Source organism: Podarcis filfolensis (assembly GCF_964270895.1).
Source record: "Podarcis filfolensis genome assembly, chromosome: 6".
Taxonomy (NCBI): domain Eukaryota; kingdom Metazoa; phylum Chordata; class Lepidosauria; order Squamata; family Lacertidae; genus Podarcis; species Podarcis filfolensis.
In genome coordinates this window covers 60,112,248-60,129,470 of record NC_139609.1, presented here as the reverse complement: position 1 = coordinate 60,129,470, position 17,223 = coordinate 60,112,248, and the positions used below count along the sequence as shown (strand labels likewise).

The 17,223-nt window shown below is 40.8% G+C and overlaps 1 protein-coding gene across 6 annotated transcripts in view; it reads right to left on the bottom strand.

Moving 5' to 3' along the window:
- SRGAP2 (SLIT-ROBO Rho GTPase activating protein 2) overlaps positions 1-17,223 on the bottom strand; it is a 196,136-nt gene that overhangs the window by 131,710 nt on the left and 47,203 nt on the right. For all 6 annotated transcript variants that reach the window (XR_014548983.1, XM_083617107.1, XM_083617110.1 and 3 more), the window contains exon 2: positions 6,598-6,790. Coding sequence is in view for 5 of the 6 variants with exons in the window: in XM_083617107.1 (XP_083473233.1) it covers positions 6,598-6,790 (193 nt within the window). In the remaining variant the exon portion in view is untranslated. The remainder of the gene's footprint in view (positions 1-6,597; positions 6,791-17,223) is intronic.

Below are 17,223 nucleotides of genomic sequence, written 5' to 3'. Positions count from 1 at the left end.
GCCCATCACTGCTTCCAGGCCCCCATCCAACACCTCCACAGTCTCTCCTGATTCAGATGGAATGCACAGATAGAGCTGCATATCATCAGTATACTGGTGACATCATGCTCCTCCTTGAAAACAAATGTAATTAAGCATTTTGGAGGTCGAGCAGGCCATAGGTGTAATTTTGCAAGACAATGCATAGCTATAGCGCGGGTAATTTGGCAGTATAAATGATAGAACATATCAGAGTTACAAATGTCAGAAAAAAGTTGCTTCACTGTAGGATATTCAGTTCTCTAACCTTCATATAGGTGTTTCATTATAAATAAATAAATAATAATAATAATAATAATAATAATAATAATAATAATTTAGGATGCAGCTACGCGGAAAGCCAGAAGTGGGCCTCATCCCTGAAATCTATGTTGAACTCTCCCTTTAGCACATGCAAGCTCCTGATTCAACTACACTCAACTACAGGCAGGAGGGTGTAATAGACTTGCCAATAAGAGCATTGTTAGCATAGGATCCTTCCATGCCACATAGCTCCTGCTTCAGCAATAAGAGAAAACAGTGGCATCAGAAGCTTCCCCTGCAGGTAAATCCATTGTTCTGCATCCATTGCAGAGAGTTTGGGACTTGGAGCCAGATTTCAAACCATCTGCTACCCTGAAATAGTTCTGCTAAAGAATAAAATCTCTTGGGGCTTCCAAAGTGTTTGATTCAAAGCTTCAGTTTGAGGCCTCGGTGTCTGTTTTCCTGCACGTTTAGCAGCACCATGACAAATTCAATATTCTTCTCCCTTCACGTCAATGACCAGGAAAAGTAGCTTATTTATATATCATGGCTACAAGTGCCTGAGCTCTTCTAATGTCATGTTGGACCCGTGTGGTAGACACAGAATGAACAATGCTTCTCTGACTTCCATTCCTATAGCAGCTCATGGACTGGGACAAACTTAGGTTTCTGGAGCCACTTTGGGTAAAGTAAACCTGTTACAAAGGGGCTGATAGGTTCCCCACCTTGGAGGTGACCTCTATGGCCTGAACATGTGTGAAATCGGAAGACACAGATCCAAGTCAGCTCCCTTTTAGTAACCACATGGCATTAGAAACCCCAACTGTGATTGAGAGTCAATTTGAGACTGTGAATAAGTAAAGCTGTTTAATCTACACCACATTTCAAATTCAGGATGTGTGATTAAAGGATTCAAGATAAAGAAGTAAGAGATATCCGAAAATGCAAAAAAGAAAATGAAGCAGTAATTTTTCTTACTAATCCGTCCTCTAATATAGTCCCTACATTATTAGTTTTATGGCTTACATAAAGCTGCAGCAGCATCCTTCTTACATGCAACTGGATGCACAGGACCTGCTGAGGCAAGGGAGACAAACAACCCCATTTTAAAGTTGTGTTTCAAGGGGACAATGGCAGTTGCTGAAGTGAGTGGGGAAAGGGGAAATGGAAGTGTGGGGGACCAGCATGTTGTCTGAATCCCAAGGGCCTTAAATCTTGTTATTCATTGGAAACCGGAAAGGAGAGGGGTAAATTGGGGGTACTGCCCTTTTGGTCCCCTGTCAAATGGGCTTATTAACAGGTGAAGAACATCCTTGTGAGTGTTCATACACTGCACAATGACTACATGTGTTGCTTGCTCTGCCCTTACAGAAGAAGAGTTTTAGAAGACATGAAAAAAATTCAAGAGAGACAGAAAGATGCTGCTATTCTCACAAAATCTTGTAAGAATTGCAGCACAGGCCTTCAAGTTCCATCTCTCTTGTTTCAAACTGGAGGCTTTTATGGAACGCCATGGGTGACAGACAGATGGCAGGTGACACAAACAGCTGAGATGGAAAGTAGAGGCATTTGAAGGGTCTCAGACTGATCTTCAGATGAGAGGATTCCTGAGTAGCAAGAAGGAACATGACTTACAGTTACAAGCATTTCAAAAATCCATATTAGGGGAATACCTTTAAACTGGCCAACCGTGTGTGTGTGTGTGTGTGTGTGTGTGTGTATTGGTGTGCAAGTGTTTTGCGTTCTCCTAAGCTCTTCATCAGGCTAGACAGTAAAATAAAGCAAAGTGAGAGAGGAGAGAAAAATTGTCACACCGTATGGTAAGGAGAGCTTGACTAGCACATATTGCTATTAGGTATTGCCCTGAGATGAATTCTGGTATTGTTTTTTATGAACAAACACAGCTACCTTTCATTCGGCTAGGAATATACCAAATTTAGCCATTAAACAGCAGAAGTGGAAGAAGAGGGTCTTCTATCACCTGAAGATAAAACATGATTCTCTGAGGGAACATTTCCTCCAGCTGTTAGGTAAAGTTACCAAATTTGCTTCTATTGACGTTTAGGCACACGACCAAAAATTAATCTCTACCTGTTGTTACTGATTGTATTTTCTCCCTAGTTTCTTTTTATTACTGTTTTCCACCTATGATGGAAATTCTGTGTCTTACCCAAAGGTAAAGGGACAAACGTGGGATTAACAGTTGATTTTTGTAATTCCAGAGTTGAGGAATCAGTCTTTGCTATTTTTCTCCTTCCCCTGAAGGCTTTGGTGCAACCTGATACCTGTGTGGCACATAAAGGAGTTTCATCTGAATGCCTGCTACTTCCTTCCCCATTCTGCATTAAGATTCATCCCAGATATAGACTCGTGGCATCATCACCAGCAGTTTTTCTCCCTGCCCCAACTTTGCTTTGCTTACCTCCTACCCTGGTGAAAAGTTCAGCAGCACTCAAAAGCTTGCATGCTATTTTGTGATACTTCAGTAGGCCTATCAAAAAGACATTGCACTAATACAGATTTTGGAGTTCTTCTTATGAGCCAACATATCTACCCTTACTTTTTGTACAACTTAGAATAAACAAAGATCACCAGTGTTGAAGCAATGATTCTTTAACATCAACTTCGTTGGACTGGCCATGTTGTTCGGATGCCTGATTATCATCTTACAAAGCAACTACTCCCAACTTAAGAATGGAAAGAGAAATACCAGAGGAAAACAAAAGAGGTTTAAAGACACTCTCAAGGCAAATCTTTAAAAATGTAGGATAAGCACTGGTAACTTGGGAACACTGACCTGTAAGCGCTCCAATTGGTGAACAGCCTTTACCAAAGGTGCCATGAACTTTGTAGAAGCACAAACTCAGGACGAAAAGGAGAAACGTGCTAAGAGGTAGGCACGTTTGGCAAACCCTCACCATGATAAACTCCCACCCAGAAACCTATGTCCCCACTGTGGAAAGACGTGTGGATCCAGAATTGGCCTCCACTGTCACTTACGGACTCATTGTTAGGACTGTGTTCATGGAAGACAATCTTACTCGTGATTGCCAAAGAAGACGAAGAAGAGACAACTTGGAACTTTCAAAGCTGCAAACAGTGATATTAGCCTATAATCACCACTGGCTAGGGAAAAATTGATCACGCCACTGCAAAACAAGTAGCTTAAAAGCCGCTGGTGCCAGCAGGTAAACCACCAAAATAGCATCTATAAGATGCAAACACTAAAACAGGAAAAGCTGCTCATGACAGAATTCTGGTCCCCAACAACCTATTAATATTAGCCCAAAACACAGGTTTCATGGGTTGTGAAAATTTTGCTGCAGGGATGGGTGAGAATCAGTGCTAGGAAACTGGTTATTTCTGTAACTTAAAGGGTTGTGTACTCCAAATTAGAACAAGGGATCATATTAACCATTTTATCTACTTTGGATACTCATCACACTTTTGGCTATAATCATATGGGAAACCAAGACACTCTGCTTTAACAAACAAAATTTCACCCATGAACAGAAAGAAAAAAAGTAATCTGCTACAACTGTTCCCCAACACTTCTGAGTAACACACACTGCAGCATTAATTAAAAGCCTGCTGGCTAGCTTAACAACTTCCATATCAAATGTTCAACTGAAACACCCAACAGAAGGAAAGCAGCAGCTATAGGCAAAATGTCTCTAATGAGAGAGCATTTCCACTAGGGAAATTTGACACCATCATTAAACAGAAGTTTATTCTTGCACTTATCACTGGAAAAACCTAGGGGTTGTGCATTTGGGCTACGCAAGAACTAACAACTACCCAAAACCGACATTTCTCTTTAATGGCACACAGAGTGCAGATCTAAAGCATTTTTAAAGCCTCCCGCTGTTGATGGAAAATGGCAGACAAAAAATGTTCAAGACACAATTATAGTTCTATAAATATGAGAAGGACACTTACAACTCTCTTTATTGGCTATGCTTAGGGGATCAGGCTTTGGTAGTGATGTAGTGCAGTGTATGTCTTAATGAGGATGTTTGCATTAAGTATCAGTCAGGAGGAGAACAAAAGGTGAACCACTTCAAAGCTGTATAAAAAGGAAGCCAAAGGGTGAAAAGTTAATGGCTTTCAGAGGAAGACTTTCTAGTAAAAAGGAAGGTTGCATCTCCCATCATAGCCAAACCGTATTCCCAAACACAGCAATTAAATCGAGTAATAAAAACAAAGCATTCTAATCCCTCAATGGCTGGAAATTAAACAAACTGAATTTAGGATGGAGGCTCATCCAGATGGATCTTTTCTCCCAAGAACAGGCTGAATATTCTGGAGCAGATATTATTGTGATCCCAACACTTATTTTACATCAAGCTGCCATCCCAGCTGCTATCCCAACAACACATTTTGAAAGGCTTCGCACATTGTTGAGCTATGCAGCAGAAGTTAGGAAGGTTCCCTTCTCCCTGTAGTCCAATACAGACAACAAGCAGGGCCTTTCCCCTTTTCCAGAGATGGGCATCTTATCCATCTGAAAGCAATACTAGATCTCATAATGAGCCAGAAAGCCATGTCTAATTTACACATCATTTGCATTTCTTGCATGGCATTCCCATGAGTCTTGGAACTGCAAAACTACAAGAGGTTGGCTGCATATATTCTGCCACAAAACGTATCATGAATTTGGCATTCATGAAATGTGAGAAACTTGCAACCCTGGGATCAAAAAATGTGCTAGGGATATTTTAGAAGCAGGGAAGCTTAGCACACTAACATCCATTAGATTGAGTTCTCTTGGATGCCTCCATGCTTCTGTTCTTTTAAACGATTCTATGCTATCACATGTTCATACACATCTCTGAAAACGTTTGTGCTAGGAACATTTAAAGGCGAAAATAAAGTTTCTAGGATAAGAACACTGAGATATTACAGAAGCACCTTCGCCATGTGCTTCTGAGTTCATGGGCAATACATTTCCATTCTGTTCCAAAATACTGGTATCCTACATAAAATGCTGCACAACAGGCAGTTTAGCAGGGATATTGCTCAATGCACTGAAGGATTAGTGCATTTGCACAGAGTATCTTGGCCACCTTTAAGTTTGCAAAGCAAACAAACACAATCTTGAGGGGATACATAGTATTAGAAACCAGGTTTTTATTCAAATATCAATTTTTAAAATGAAGCACGTAATTCACCAGAGCCATGGAGCTATGGGATAAAAGATCATGTCCTACTGAGACAATGAAAATGCAGAGGACTGTCCCATTTGGCTCACAATTTTGGGGGCAGTTCCCTTTAAAAGCACCATCTTCAAGTGCATACATGCAGCTCCAGAAATAATGTAGCTGGCAGAGGAAGCAAGAATGAATCATGGTCACATATGCTCCCTAAGATCTCACTTATGACTTTGATACAAAAGCAGCTTCTCTTTCTCTTTATCCCCTCCCCCCTCAAACTGCGTGGCTGTCAGACATAGATGGTGACCCACTCTGACTACTGTCCTTCAGGCTTGAAGGACGCAGCTATACAATACTGAGCCCCCTTCCTTTGACATTGATGTCAAACAGCGTTCCATTCATTTTCTGAGGATTCGCAATCCATATCCATTCTCAAAGCCAATATAAGCAGCAGGAGAGGCTCATTTCCTCCTCTCCTTTTGCACATCCTGTCATTGACGCCAGTGATTATCATAACAGAGAATGGGAGGAGCCCCTGCTAGCAACCCATGGCAAATAGGTGGGAAATGCTGGTGCTGCTTCCATGTGTGAAACCTCTCACAGGCATCAAAGCTGGAGCACTTCAAACAAAGTCACAGAAGCCACAGTTCACAAAGATCAGCAACAAGCTACAGTGGCACAGCTTTAGGAAGAATCCTTGCTTTCCAATGGCCACACTTTATACTGACAAACACCAGTTATGTGTTAGATTTGCATCCTCTACTCTGGGGTCCTTATCTTTAACACACAAAAGAGGAGGGAAGGAAGAAGTAACAGAGGGCATAAAAGTGCCAGATTTCACAGGAGACTGTGCATCTTCCCACTGGGCAAGCAACCAAGAGATGAGCACAAGTGATGTGATGCTGCAGAGATCACATACGCTGACACAACACATTTGAGTGCCCCACCCTTCCAAGCTAAATCTGGAAGGAGGAGCAGGATAAAAACTACTCTTCAGCTTTAGGAAGACAGGAAAAAACAGGAAAAAACCAGACAGGAAGAAGAAAACACCATGTACTTTGTTATACACATTCATTCATTCATTCATTCATAAATAGATAGGTTTTCATGTTATTTGTTTGTTTGCTTTACCCCCTCCCTTGTGCAAGAAACAACACTTTACTTGAATTGCTGGTCTTTGGTGCTCCTTGTTTTTGCCAGAAATCGTTCAGCTAGCTTCTCCAAGTTCCTGGAGTAATCCATCTCGATCTCAGCCTTTTTGCGGAAAAAATCCTGCAGGTCCTGGAGCAGCTGGACTCTAAGCTCACATTGCTGATCAAGACATTTCAGTTGTTCAATAAGCTGGGCTCGGATCTCTGTAAAACAATGGGGGAGGGAAGCCACACACTGAGTGTTAAAACAGATTCTTAAAAAGAGCATAAAATATAACAAGATGTCTGGTGGTCATAGTGCTAGAACACTGGTTAAAACTATGCAGGCATCAGGTAAGAAACTGCCTAAGAGAGCCATGTCAACAACTCTGAGCTACCTAAAGAAGAGCCAAAATTGTACAATCATACAGTGTAGTACCAGATAGTGTTATATATAAGTATATGATTGGAGGCAGTGTTAGAAACTCGTATAGAGAAGCTAGGAGCCAAATGGCTCCTGGGACCTTGGTTGCAGGCGCCAAAACATAATGTCTAGTAGTCACTTGGGGGAGGGGGGTGGGAAACACTCTTTATTCTTTTCATAAGCATGAACCAATCTGCAATTCACATAAGTGATACAATGTTAATATCACATTTTAACAGAAATTGTTTACACATGTTTAATTTGGTGTTTACAATAAAAATATTGGTACCATACTTCAGTTTTCAAAATACTCTACTCTTTATTGTTAAACTCCTTAACGTATTGTCTATCCTTAACATACACTTTGAAGTTTCAAAGCACATACATTTCAGTAATGAGTGTCAGCCAGACGCAAAAAATGGAACTCAGACTTTTTGAGGTGCTCACAAATGGAGAATCTTTAGGAATGAAATGTGCCTGGTGCCCTGCTAATTTTGAACCCTGACTGAAGGACCTGGATTTCAAACCAATTCAGAATACATATTGGATGGCCTTAGCTTACACACACAGGGCCTAAGCTGGATAGCTCAGTTGGTTAGAGCATTGGGCTGATAATGCCAAAGTTGCAGGTTCGATCCCCATATGGAACAGCTGCATATTCCTGCATTGCAGGGGGTAGGACTGGATGATCCTTAGGGTCCCTTCCAACTGTGATTCTATGCTTCTCAAACCACATGCTCCACTTTTTGTTTTACTTCCAATCACAATGTGGTTCTCTAACATTTCATGTCAGGCATGGGGAGTGACTAGAAATGCATGGACAGTGCATGGAGAGATTTTTAAATCTCCCCAACCACTGGTGACAAAATAAATCCATCCCACATTACAAATATGGGGGTGTCCCATGGGAGTGTCTTTTCCACCCCAAAGCCTAACTGTAGCAAAGGAGACAATTTTGACTGCTGTTTGGCAAGAATGAAAGAGTTAAGCCCTCCCACTCCATTCCCAATTAAAATCACTCTCCGTAATTATATTTTTAAAAGAACACACAATATAATTGGGAATAATGCAATTAGCATCATATGTATTTTAGCCCCACTGTGTTGCCCACTTCACAAGGCTACTGAGAATGAAAATGTGATGGCCCTATGTATGCTGCCCTTCACTCTTTGGAGAAAGAGCAGGATATGAATGCTATAAATATTATGTACAAGCCAGTTAGTAAAATCAAGGCTAAAATTGCTCCCCATGCCTCTCACTTCCCCTCTGGCCTCTAACCAACCTCAATGTCAGCAAAAGCTCTCCATGATTAACTGTGCCTGCAGACAGAAAAATAACTATAATTGTGTTTTGGACACTGTGGCCAAGGGATAACAAAGCAACTTGGAACCCAATACAGTTCACTTACAAGGAAGGCTTTTACTGCTGAAGATTCTATCAATCAGCAGTGTCAAGGGCACATTTGGCATCCCAACGAAGCGGTCATTGTCCAAAAATGTACTGAATCTCTCCAGATAAGGGCCACAGGGCTGGCTAATGCTGCAATTCCCTGCTGCTAGCTCAAATTCCCCCCAGAGATTCTCCATCAAATTCCTTTGCAGGCTATTCCTAGGGCAAAACCAAAGCACTGATCATGCCGGGCATTCCCAGAAGACACCAATTTGGGATTATTCAATTAGCTGCTGGGACTCCAGCTGCGCCACTGCAATTAAATGCAGCACATCAAATTGAGAATACTTTGCCTTTGGAAGGTCCAACTGATTCGCATTCCCAATTGGAAAAGGTCACAAGACTGTTTCATTTTTCATGAAAAGGATGTCTTTGGGCAAAATTTTCAGGCAGATTCCTTTCGCCTGCACAGAGAGTGGTTTTAGCATAGATGACACGGCTGTTAATATACCATTTTTACTACTTGGGCAGATAAATGTTTTATTAAGACCACCCAATGCTTGCAATAGCCTTTGGAAGTATAAAACTATATATTTCTGACCCATGGGAAAGCTAAACAAGTGACATCACATCTGGCAAGTAAAAGTACCATTCTCAGTTATTATATCAAACCCCACCAACCTACGGCCTTTGGCTACTGAGCTATTAAATAAGTTGGTTGCAGATCCATTAATAATGCCTCTGCCTCAGCCCCCTAAATGCCCAAGAAAATGATCAGCTATGCATTTTCCTCCAAAACTCTCTGGACATTTGAAAAGCTAATTAGAACTGCCTGCTATGTCTGTGAATTTTCTGTGGCTGATCTCAGTTATTTATATAACAGTCTCATTCCCAGATCAAATTGATATCAAACAACATAAATAAGCAAATGCAACACTTAGCATTCACTGAGCTTCTGTCTTTTCTTTACGACTCTGGATCATTTGGATAAAAAACTCAGTGCAAGCAGCACTAGAGCAAGAGGGCTTTTGCAAGTGTTTATTTTTAAAATGGCCCGTTTTATATGCACACAAACTACAGACAAAGAAGCAAGGATAAGATCCAACATCACACCAGTTGCTGAGACTTCCCCAGTCCTTCTCCTTCCCCCACAGCTCCCATGTCCCCCCATTTGCTCTAAAGTCCCCACCCCTCCACAACCCTCTAGGCATATTAGGGAGCAAGGATGAATGCTGCAGCCAAGTACCTATTTATGCAAGGTTGCCATAACTGGATATAACATCCTAAATGAGGAAAAGCTACTGACTGAAAAAAGGAACTACAGGTAGGTATCTGGTCAGTAACTGAAACCACATTGTTCAGAGCAATGTTCAGAGGTCTAAAAGCTTTCCCTTCGAAAAGCTGAAAGAATCATCTTAACCTTCAAGCGTCACACTGAACTGGGCCAACGATCAGGCAATGAAGGAAAAAGAAAATGCATTTTATACATCATTTCATTTTTATGAGCAATCAGAGCAGATATGCCAAGCATCTTCAAGTTTCCACGTGGTAGATTCAACTTCATAGCTACTTTATCCGAAACTGTTCAGGGGACCCAAACAACTGCATGGAGTCTTCATGTGTCCTATCCATCACATGAATAGAATATATACTAATAATAATCTTCAGCATTTGCAGACCCAAAACATATTTAACTCAACCTCCAAACACAGGACTCACTCTTAATAGTTTTACCATATAACCCTTCCCCCTCTTCTCTTAAAGCAGCTTTTAAAAACAACGATGCAATGGTTTTGCTACTGCAAGTCACCTTTTTAAAAAAGGGCATCACTCAGTTTGGACACTTCACAACCCAGTGATTGAAGACCAATAGTGTGTGTGTGTGTGTGCCTGCGTGCGTGCGTGCGCGTGTACACACAGTATATATAATCCAATTAGCTGCTTTATAGTGTTCCAGTTAATTCCACAGAAAATTTTAGATGCAGTACAACAGCTCTTCTCAGATAGGTATACAAAGACTCAGAGCTCAAAAACTTTTAAAAGGTGGTAGAAATGGTTTTAAAAATGTTCCACAGATGCACATGGGTGCAGCAGCACAGCAGAATACAAATGTATAAGTAAGTAAGAAAGAAGCCTTATGGGGGTGGGTAGGTGTTGCCCCCCTGGAGAGATAATGTCAATGCATGTCTTTCGCTCACTGCAGTTTCCCATTCCTGCTTGCTTTTCATTGATTTCTTAGGAAGGTTGGGAGTACAGAAAATCCAGTAGTTTCTATAGCAATCATGACACTTACACCTGCTGAGGAAATCATTTTTGCAGCTTTGGGGGCAGGTAGCGATGGCAGCCTAGAGAGCTAGTTCTGAGACAGCAAAATCCCACGGGGAATGTAAGGTGCTGAAACAGCCAGCCTGTAGTAGGAGAAATTGCCTGTAGTAGGAGAAATCAAGAGTACTGGTCTTCTGGGACCTGTGCAAGGAAGCAAGGTCTAAAGCAGGCATCCCCAAACTCGGCCCTCCAGAAGTTTTGGGACTACAACTCCCATCATCCCTAGCTAACAGGACCAGTGGTCAGGGATGATGGGAATTGTAGTCCCAAAACATCTGGAGGGCTGGGTTTGGGGATGCCTGGTCTAAAGAGACCAATGAATAACAATCTGATCACTTGCTATATGCCGCCTAATTAGCTTTTTCCGGAATTATTTTTCTCTGTCAGATCAAACAAGCTCCCACAATATTTTCAGTTGCTCTTTGTAGGAAGAATTCACTGTGTTCAAAGTACACCACCATACTCTGAAACCCAGCCAAAAGATTGGTAGTGTTCCATGTGAAGATGCTTTTAAGGATTCTGTTGAGGATTGAACATTTTTTGTCATCTGGGCATATCAGGGACCTATAGAACAAGCCAAAAATATTCTTTTACAGAAAGAAACCAGATTTATTTTTCTACTCAACACTTTACATCCTTCAGGCTTGAATACAGAATTAGATTACAGCTGTTTTTTATGAGTTATTATGTGGTTAATATCTTAAAGGAATATTATCAATTTCTTTAAAAATTTATTTATGGTTAAAATAAGCATTAAGAAGCATTTATGGAAATTATAGCCACCTGCAGTTGTAGTCAATATTGCCTCTCTCTATATAAAGAGGCATTAGGTTAATGGTCGCGATGACTGAATCCATTATGTTCTATGTTCCATGTCTCTGATATACAAGAATACGGTATGTAAATTTATTGTTTAGTATGTGTGTTATTTTACTTGGTTTTGTATAAAATTACATCACATTATGTTCCTTTATATAATCCACAGTATGCACCGCTGACAAAGCTCGGTTGGGTGAAACATGGGATTATCCTGGAATCCTTATTTTCTGCATGTGCCATTCTTCTAAGTTTTTCATCTGATATCTGCATACAAGGAACACTAGAATTCTTAACAGCATCTTCATGTGGAACACTACAAGATGGATATCCGTGGATATTGCCAATATAAGAACTGAATAGATTGTATTTCCTGATCAATCTGCTGGACTTTAATTTCTCATAATATGTTTCGTTTATATGATAAGTTGGTCTACAGAACCATATATTTTGATATGATACGTAGAATCGCATTAAAAAAGAACTTATATAGTTACACATAGCCTGTTACGTTGTTTGTGTTGTTATGAACTGTCATGAGGCGGGACTGCTATGCTCAGTAAAACCAAACTGGGCCAAGCAAGCTAACAACTATGTCACACCCTGCAAGCCACAGTCAATGGTTCCTCCCTTTTGTTTCTGCAGAGATGTGCTACATCAGGACCAGTGCTCTGCAGTTTCCACAGGACTGCATTTCCATTGGAGGGAAAGCAGTAGCTGATTGGGTTTGCTGGCACTGGGGAACAATAGTTCATTGATGGCCCAAGTGCCCCTTTCTGTTAGGTTTTCGCAGGTTTTTAGTTGTTGTTGTTGTGGCTGCAAATAAAATGAAGTCAAGAATGCAGGAATTTCCTGAAGGCCCAAAAAGTTTTCCAAGGCTATACAATGTATTCCTGTTATCCAATCCCAATCCTTATACAAGCAGAGGGTTCCCCCCGCCACCTCCTGTCAGAACATACTAAGGCACAGTGGGCCACTGTATTACAGCACAGCTTACCAAAAGAAACTGCAGATGCAATAAATATACTGAAAGGACTGGTAACTCCTACCTAAACTACTTACCCTGAACCAATTTAGTTTGGAATTTAACACTTCTTTCAAAAAATATGTATCTTCATTCACTTGGAGGGTATCATTTCAACCTGTATAATCCCAAAACCACAGTGCACCACAAGCAGAGAACAAATGGGGGGGAAAGGGCGCTACCGTCCAATTTCAGCAACAAAACTTAACACAGAGACCACTGGGAGGATGTCAGAATACATTATCAGTAGCCTGCCTTAACTAGGGAAAGTTTTTTTCCTGCAAGGTTGATAACTTGATAGAAAACTCACAGTGCATCTCTGTGCCATGAGCTGAGCCAAGCTTTTGTCTATCTTCACAATTTGAATGGCAGCAGCTTTCGAAACAGCCATTGTTCTAGGCACGTTTTGCGGCAGGGAATGTCATTAATCCAAGCAGTTTCTGAGCTCTGGGTGCAGTACTGAGCCTAAGATTTCATATTAAAACTGCCCCTGCTGGAAGAAAAGGAAGACCCTTATCTGCCTCCCCACTTCCAGCCACTCTCTGAAGACTGGAGAAGGGACCCTCATAAGAATATAAGGGGGGGGCAGGCAGGGGAAGTGTGGCTTTGGGTTGTTGTTGTTGTTGTTGTTGTTGTTGTTGTTGTTTTTGCAATCTTCTGATGAAGACTAGACCATGTGGAAAATGAACATAAGATTTTAGCTGCAGTTCACTCATTTTCAGCTTTGCATTTTTGTTATAAACCGCACCAAGACACTCCACTGCGGTGCCCATAACCTAGGATTAAGGTGCCATTTAGCTCCTACCTTCATATCTCAGTTTCTAACACTGAATGGCAGACATCACTACCAACACATTAAACACTGGCTCTCCTGAGCAACTTGTCCTTCCCTTCATACTTCACGTGGGCTATTCTTGTGTTGTTGTTTTAAAAAAACATGCCTGTTTAATCTACCATTAAAATGCAACTTAAAATAACTGTGTTAAAAACTAAGGCCAGACCAAAAAAATATTTTGCAGGGCTGGGTAAATGAAAAGGTCTTCTCCAGATGTCAAAAAGAACCAGGAAGATGATACTAAGTGACCTTTTCTGGCCCCCCCCACCCCATGGTTAGCCACTTCATTTTGCTTGGTGAGGCACTTGGGACTGTGCCTCTGAAAAAGATCTTAAGGTTTGGGTTTATATGTTTATATGTTATATGTTATATATGTTTATATGTTAATATTTTATCTGTTAACATCTGGTAATATGTTCACCTTATTTTTTAAAAAGAGATCATAAGGTTTTGTTGTTTTTAAAGGAAACCCATCCGGAGATTTGGGCGGGGGGCTGTTCACTGTAAACTTGCAAAAATGATTTCATCACCCCCTCAAATCAGAATCCTGAAAAGGGAAAAATGTGTGTTTGGGGCAAAGACACTGCAATATTTTTAGAACAGCGAGTCTAATTTAGAAGCATCCTCACAGCATGCACTCTGCCACATGCAGACATCAGCGAGTATCTGCAAGGCTCATTGCAAGCCCTCATGGAGCTTCCCTGTAAATTTAACTTGAGGGGCTTAAAAAAATATATCTTACAATTAAAGAAACAGTTCAGCAGCACTCTGCATTCTCAATTTTTCTTTGAAAATTCACATTCTCGGATGGTCACGTAAGAAATCTCACAAAAGAGTAACATTTTTGTATGAGAACCTCTAACAGAACTAAGCCAGAAACAATGAGGAGATAACATAAATTGCAGAGCCAGCCCGATTCATCTTCCTTATTTATTTAACAAGCCAAACATAAAATATACTGAATTAACAACCCCTTATCTGCTGTAGCCACCAAAAGACCAACCTACATAAGGAGAATTTGCATTGCTTTCAGGCTTGCTGAAGGCTTAGTACATGCTACAGTCTGCAGCTGACCCAACAGGGAGCCTGTCACCTAGAATCGCTTAATAGAAGTGTGGGAGACAATTTTCCTTCCCTGCAGCACCATAAAACACAGAAAAATATTTGAAGCATAGGAGGTGAAGTAAGAGATGAGAAAACCAGGCTCAACCTTAGCTTGACGGACGAGCTCAACTGCAAGTTACAATGATGGGTTTTTATCATCCTTGTAGAGCACATGAAGTGTGGAGCTTCAGAAATTATAACTCTGAAGTCTGACAACTCAACACTTTGAGGATCATGAAGAAATGTAAAGAACATTCAGATCTCCAAGTTCCAAAAAAAAATTAGGGAGCCATAGATCGAAACCAGCACCTTAAAGTCAGCCTTAAGGAACTGCAGCATCAATTTAATGTGCTCTCCAGTGCAGGTTAATATGCTCTCATGCGGCTCAGTGGCATTTCACCACCTTTTAAAAGAACCTTCAGGACACATGCATCATGAGACATTAATGAAGGCTCCAGATTCCTAGGGTAAAATAATAGTCAATCATTCTAAACCAAAGATAAATCAACTTTCAATGCAAAAATATTGGCCTTGGTGCTTTGAATATAATTTTGGCAAATCAGCTACAAAGAGTACTTTTACCAAAGGTTTTAACTTTCTCTTTCAACAGGAATGGTTGTGGGTTTTCTATTTCTTCATATCATTTTTATAATCAATACATTTTTATAACAGCACAGAAAAAGTGGCTGGGGAAACCCAGCCAGATGGGCGGGGTACAAATAATAAATTATTATTATTATTATTATTATTATTATTATTATTACTACTACTACTACTACTACTACTACTACTACTACTACTACTATTATAAACTTCAGTTTGGTATGAAGGGCCCAAGATGAAAACTTGCATCTCTTGCACTAGCTGAAGAACAGGTGATGCTATTCTGAATGCCACACCCTGCAAGAGATAGATTCAGCGAGCTATTTTATTTCACACTTACAAAAGAGACAGAGATGAGACAGATGTGTTTTTTTTAATAAAAAGAAAACTTCTCATAATTACTGAAGAACTGAATAATAAACAGATGCTATCTTCATAAGCAATAATCCCCACAGTAGTAAATCCAGAGACTAAACAAGATTTTTCTTTTTATGTTTTCTCTCCTCCACCAATGCCAACCGCTCTTCCTTAACATACCTTAACTCTAACTAACCCTTCCCCCCTCCATATGCTAACTGCCTTAGGATGCTCCTTGTCAATCACAAGCAACTCATCACTATTCTAAAAGAGCTGGGGTATTACATTTGCATAAAGCCGAGTCACAAAGCCCTAATCCTTTAACCCAATATTTAGTCCAAGATGATTCCATTATGACAGTATTTTTTAAAACAAACTCAAGGCGCGTGCGCACACACACACACACCATTTCCAACAGAGGTTAAAAAGCAGCAGCAATTACCAAGATTGTATCCACACAAGTTTGAGCAGGCATAATGCCAACTCTTGGATGTATCGATGCTTTGCAGCTGCTAATTATAATTAAGGAACTCCAACTGGTATACAGCACAAAAGAAGAAAGAATTAATTCTGAACAGCAACCCCCATACGGGATCAAATCAACAGCACATTTTCCTTTTTACTGAAATTCATAGGAAAATATTGGCTTGCCTACACTTTTTGCCCTATTGTGGACAGCAGGAAAGCATTCATTCTTTTGGAACAGTTATTACTTTGTAACACATGGAAAACAAAGCTCTCGCTCATATAGATGCAAGCCCCCATGCCGACACCTGAACGTTGCTGGAGGGCTCATGACCCAGTGGGAATCTGGTGGAGGCTTCGTGGAACCTCTCCATGAGGACTGTCAACACAGCCTGTACCATTTGGACCATCAGGATGGCATCACGTGAATGGAAGGGTCAGCAGAGAGTGACCCATATGGTGGCACTGGCTGATAAAACCAATGCATCCACCCGGTTCTCACTAGGCCACCAGCCCACAAAAACCCAAAAGAAACATAGCAGGGCTGTGTTCTTTTCTTTTCTTTCTTTTTTTTAAGAGCCAAGTGTGAGTAACATTTTGCCCATAAGAGTCACAATGCAATTTGAAAAACAGATAAATAATGCAATATGGATTCAAATCACAAGCAAGGAGATTCCAACTAAACCTTAGGAAGAACTTTCTGACAGAACTGATCAACGGTGCAACAGACTCCCATGAAAGGTGGTAGACTCTTTTTCACTGGGTGTTTTTAAGCAAAGGTTGGGTGTCCATCTGTCAGAGATGCTTTAGCTTTTGATTCTTGCACTGCAGAGGGTTGGACTAAATGACCCTCGGGGTTCCTTCATTTCTATGATTCTATGAATGCTGGTGTTTTAAAGTAACTGATACCTTTTCCCTTTTTTGCAGAGTACTAATTTAACTAACTTATAGTATCCTCTTGGAAGCTCCACTGCTTAAGGAATGTACATACTTTATCACAAGAGCGCTTACATGCCCGACTAAACCTTGGTATCCAGCAGGTTCAAAACTCTGACCTCTTCGCTGAGGCTATATCAGGTAAGACTTACTATATAGGCTGACCAATGCTGAACTAATATGGCTGCAATCAGATGTAATGCTGGTCATTAATCATGTTTAGGGAAATTAGCCTGTGCACAAGCTGCATTCTAGTGCACACAGTTTAAGCAGTCCCTTAAGCAGCTAGAACAGGCTTCCTCAACCTCGGCCCTCCAGATGTTTTGAGACTACAGTTCCCATCATTCCCGACCACTGGTCCTGCTAGCTAGGGATCATGG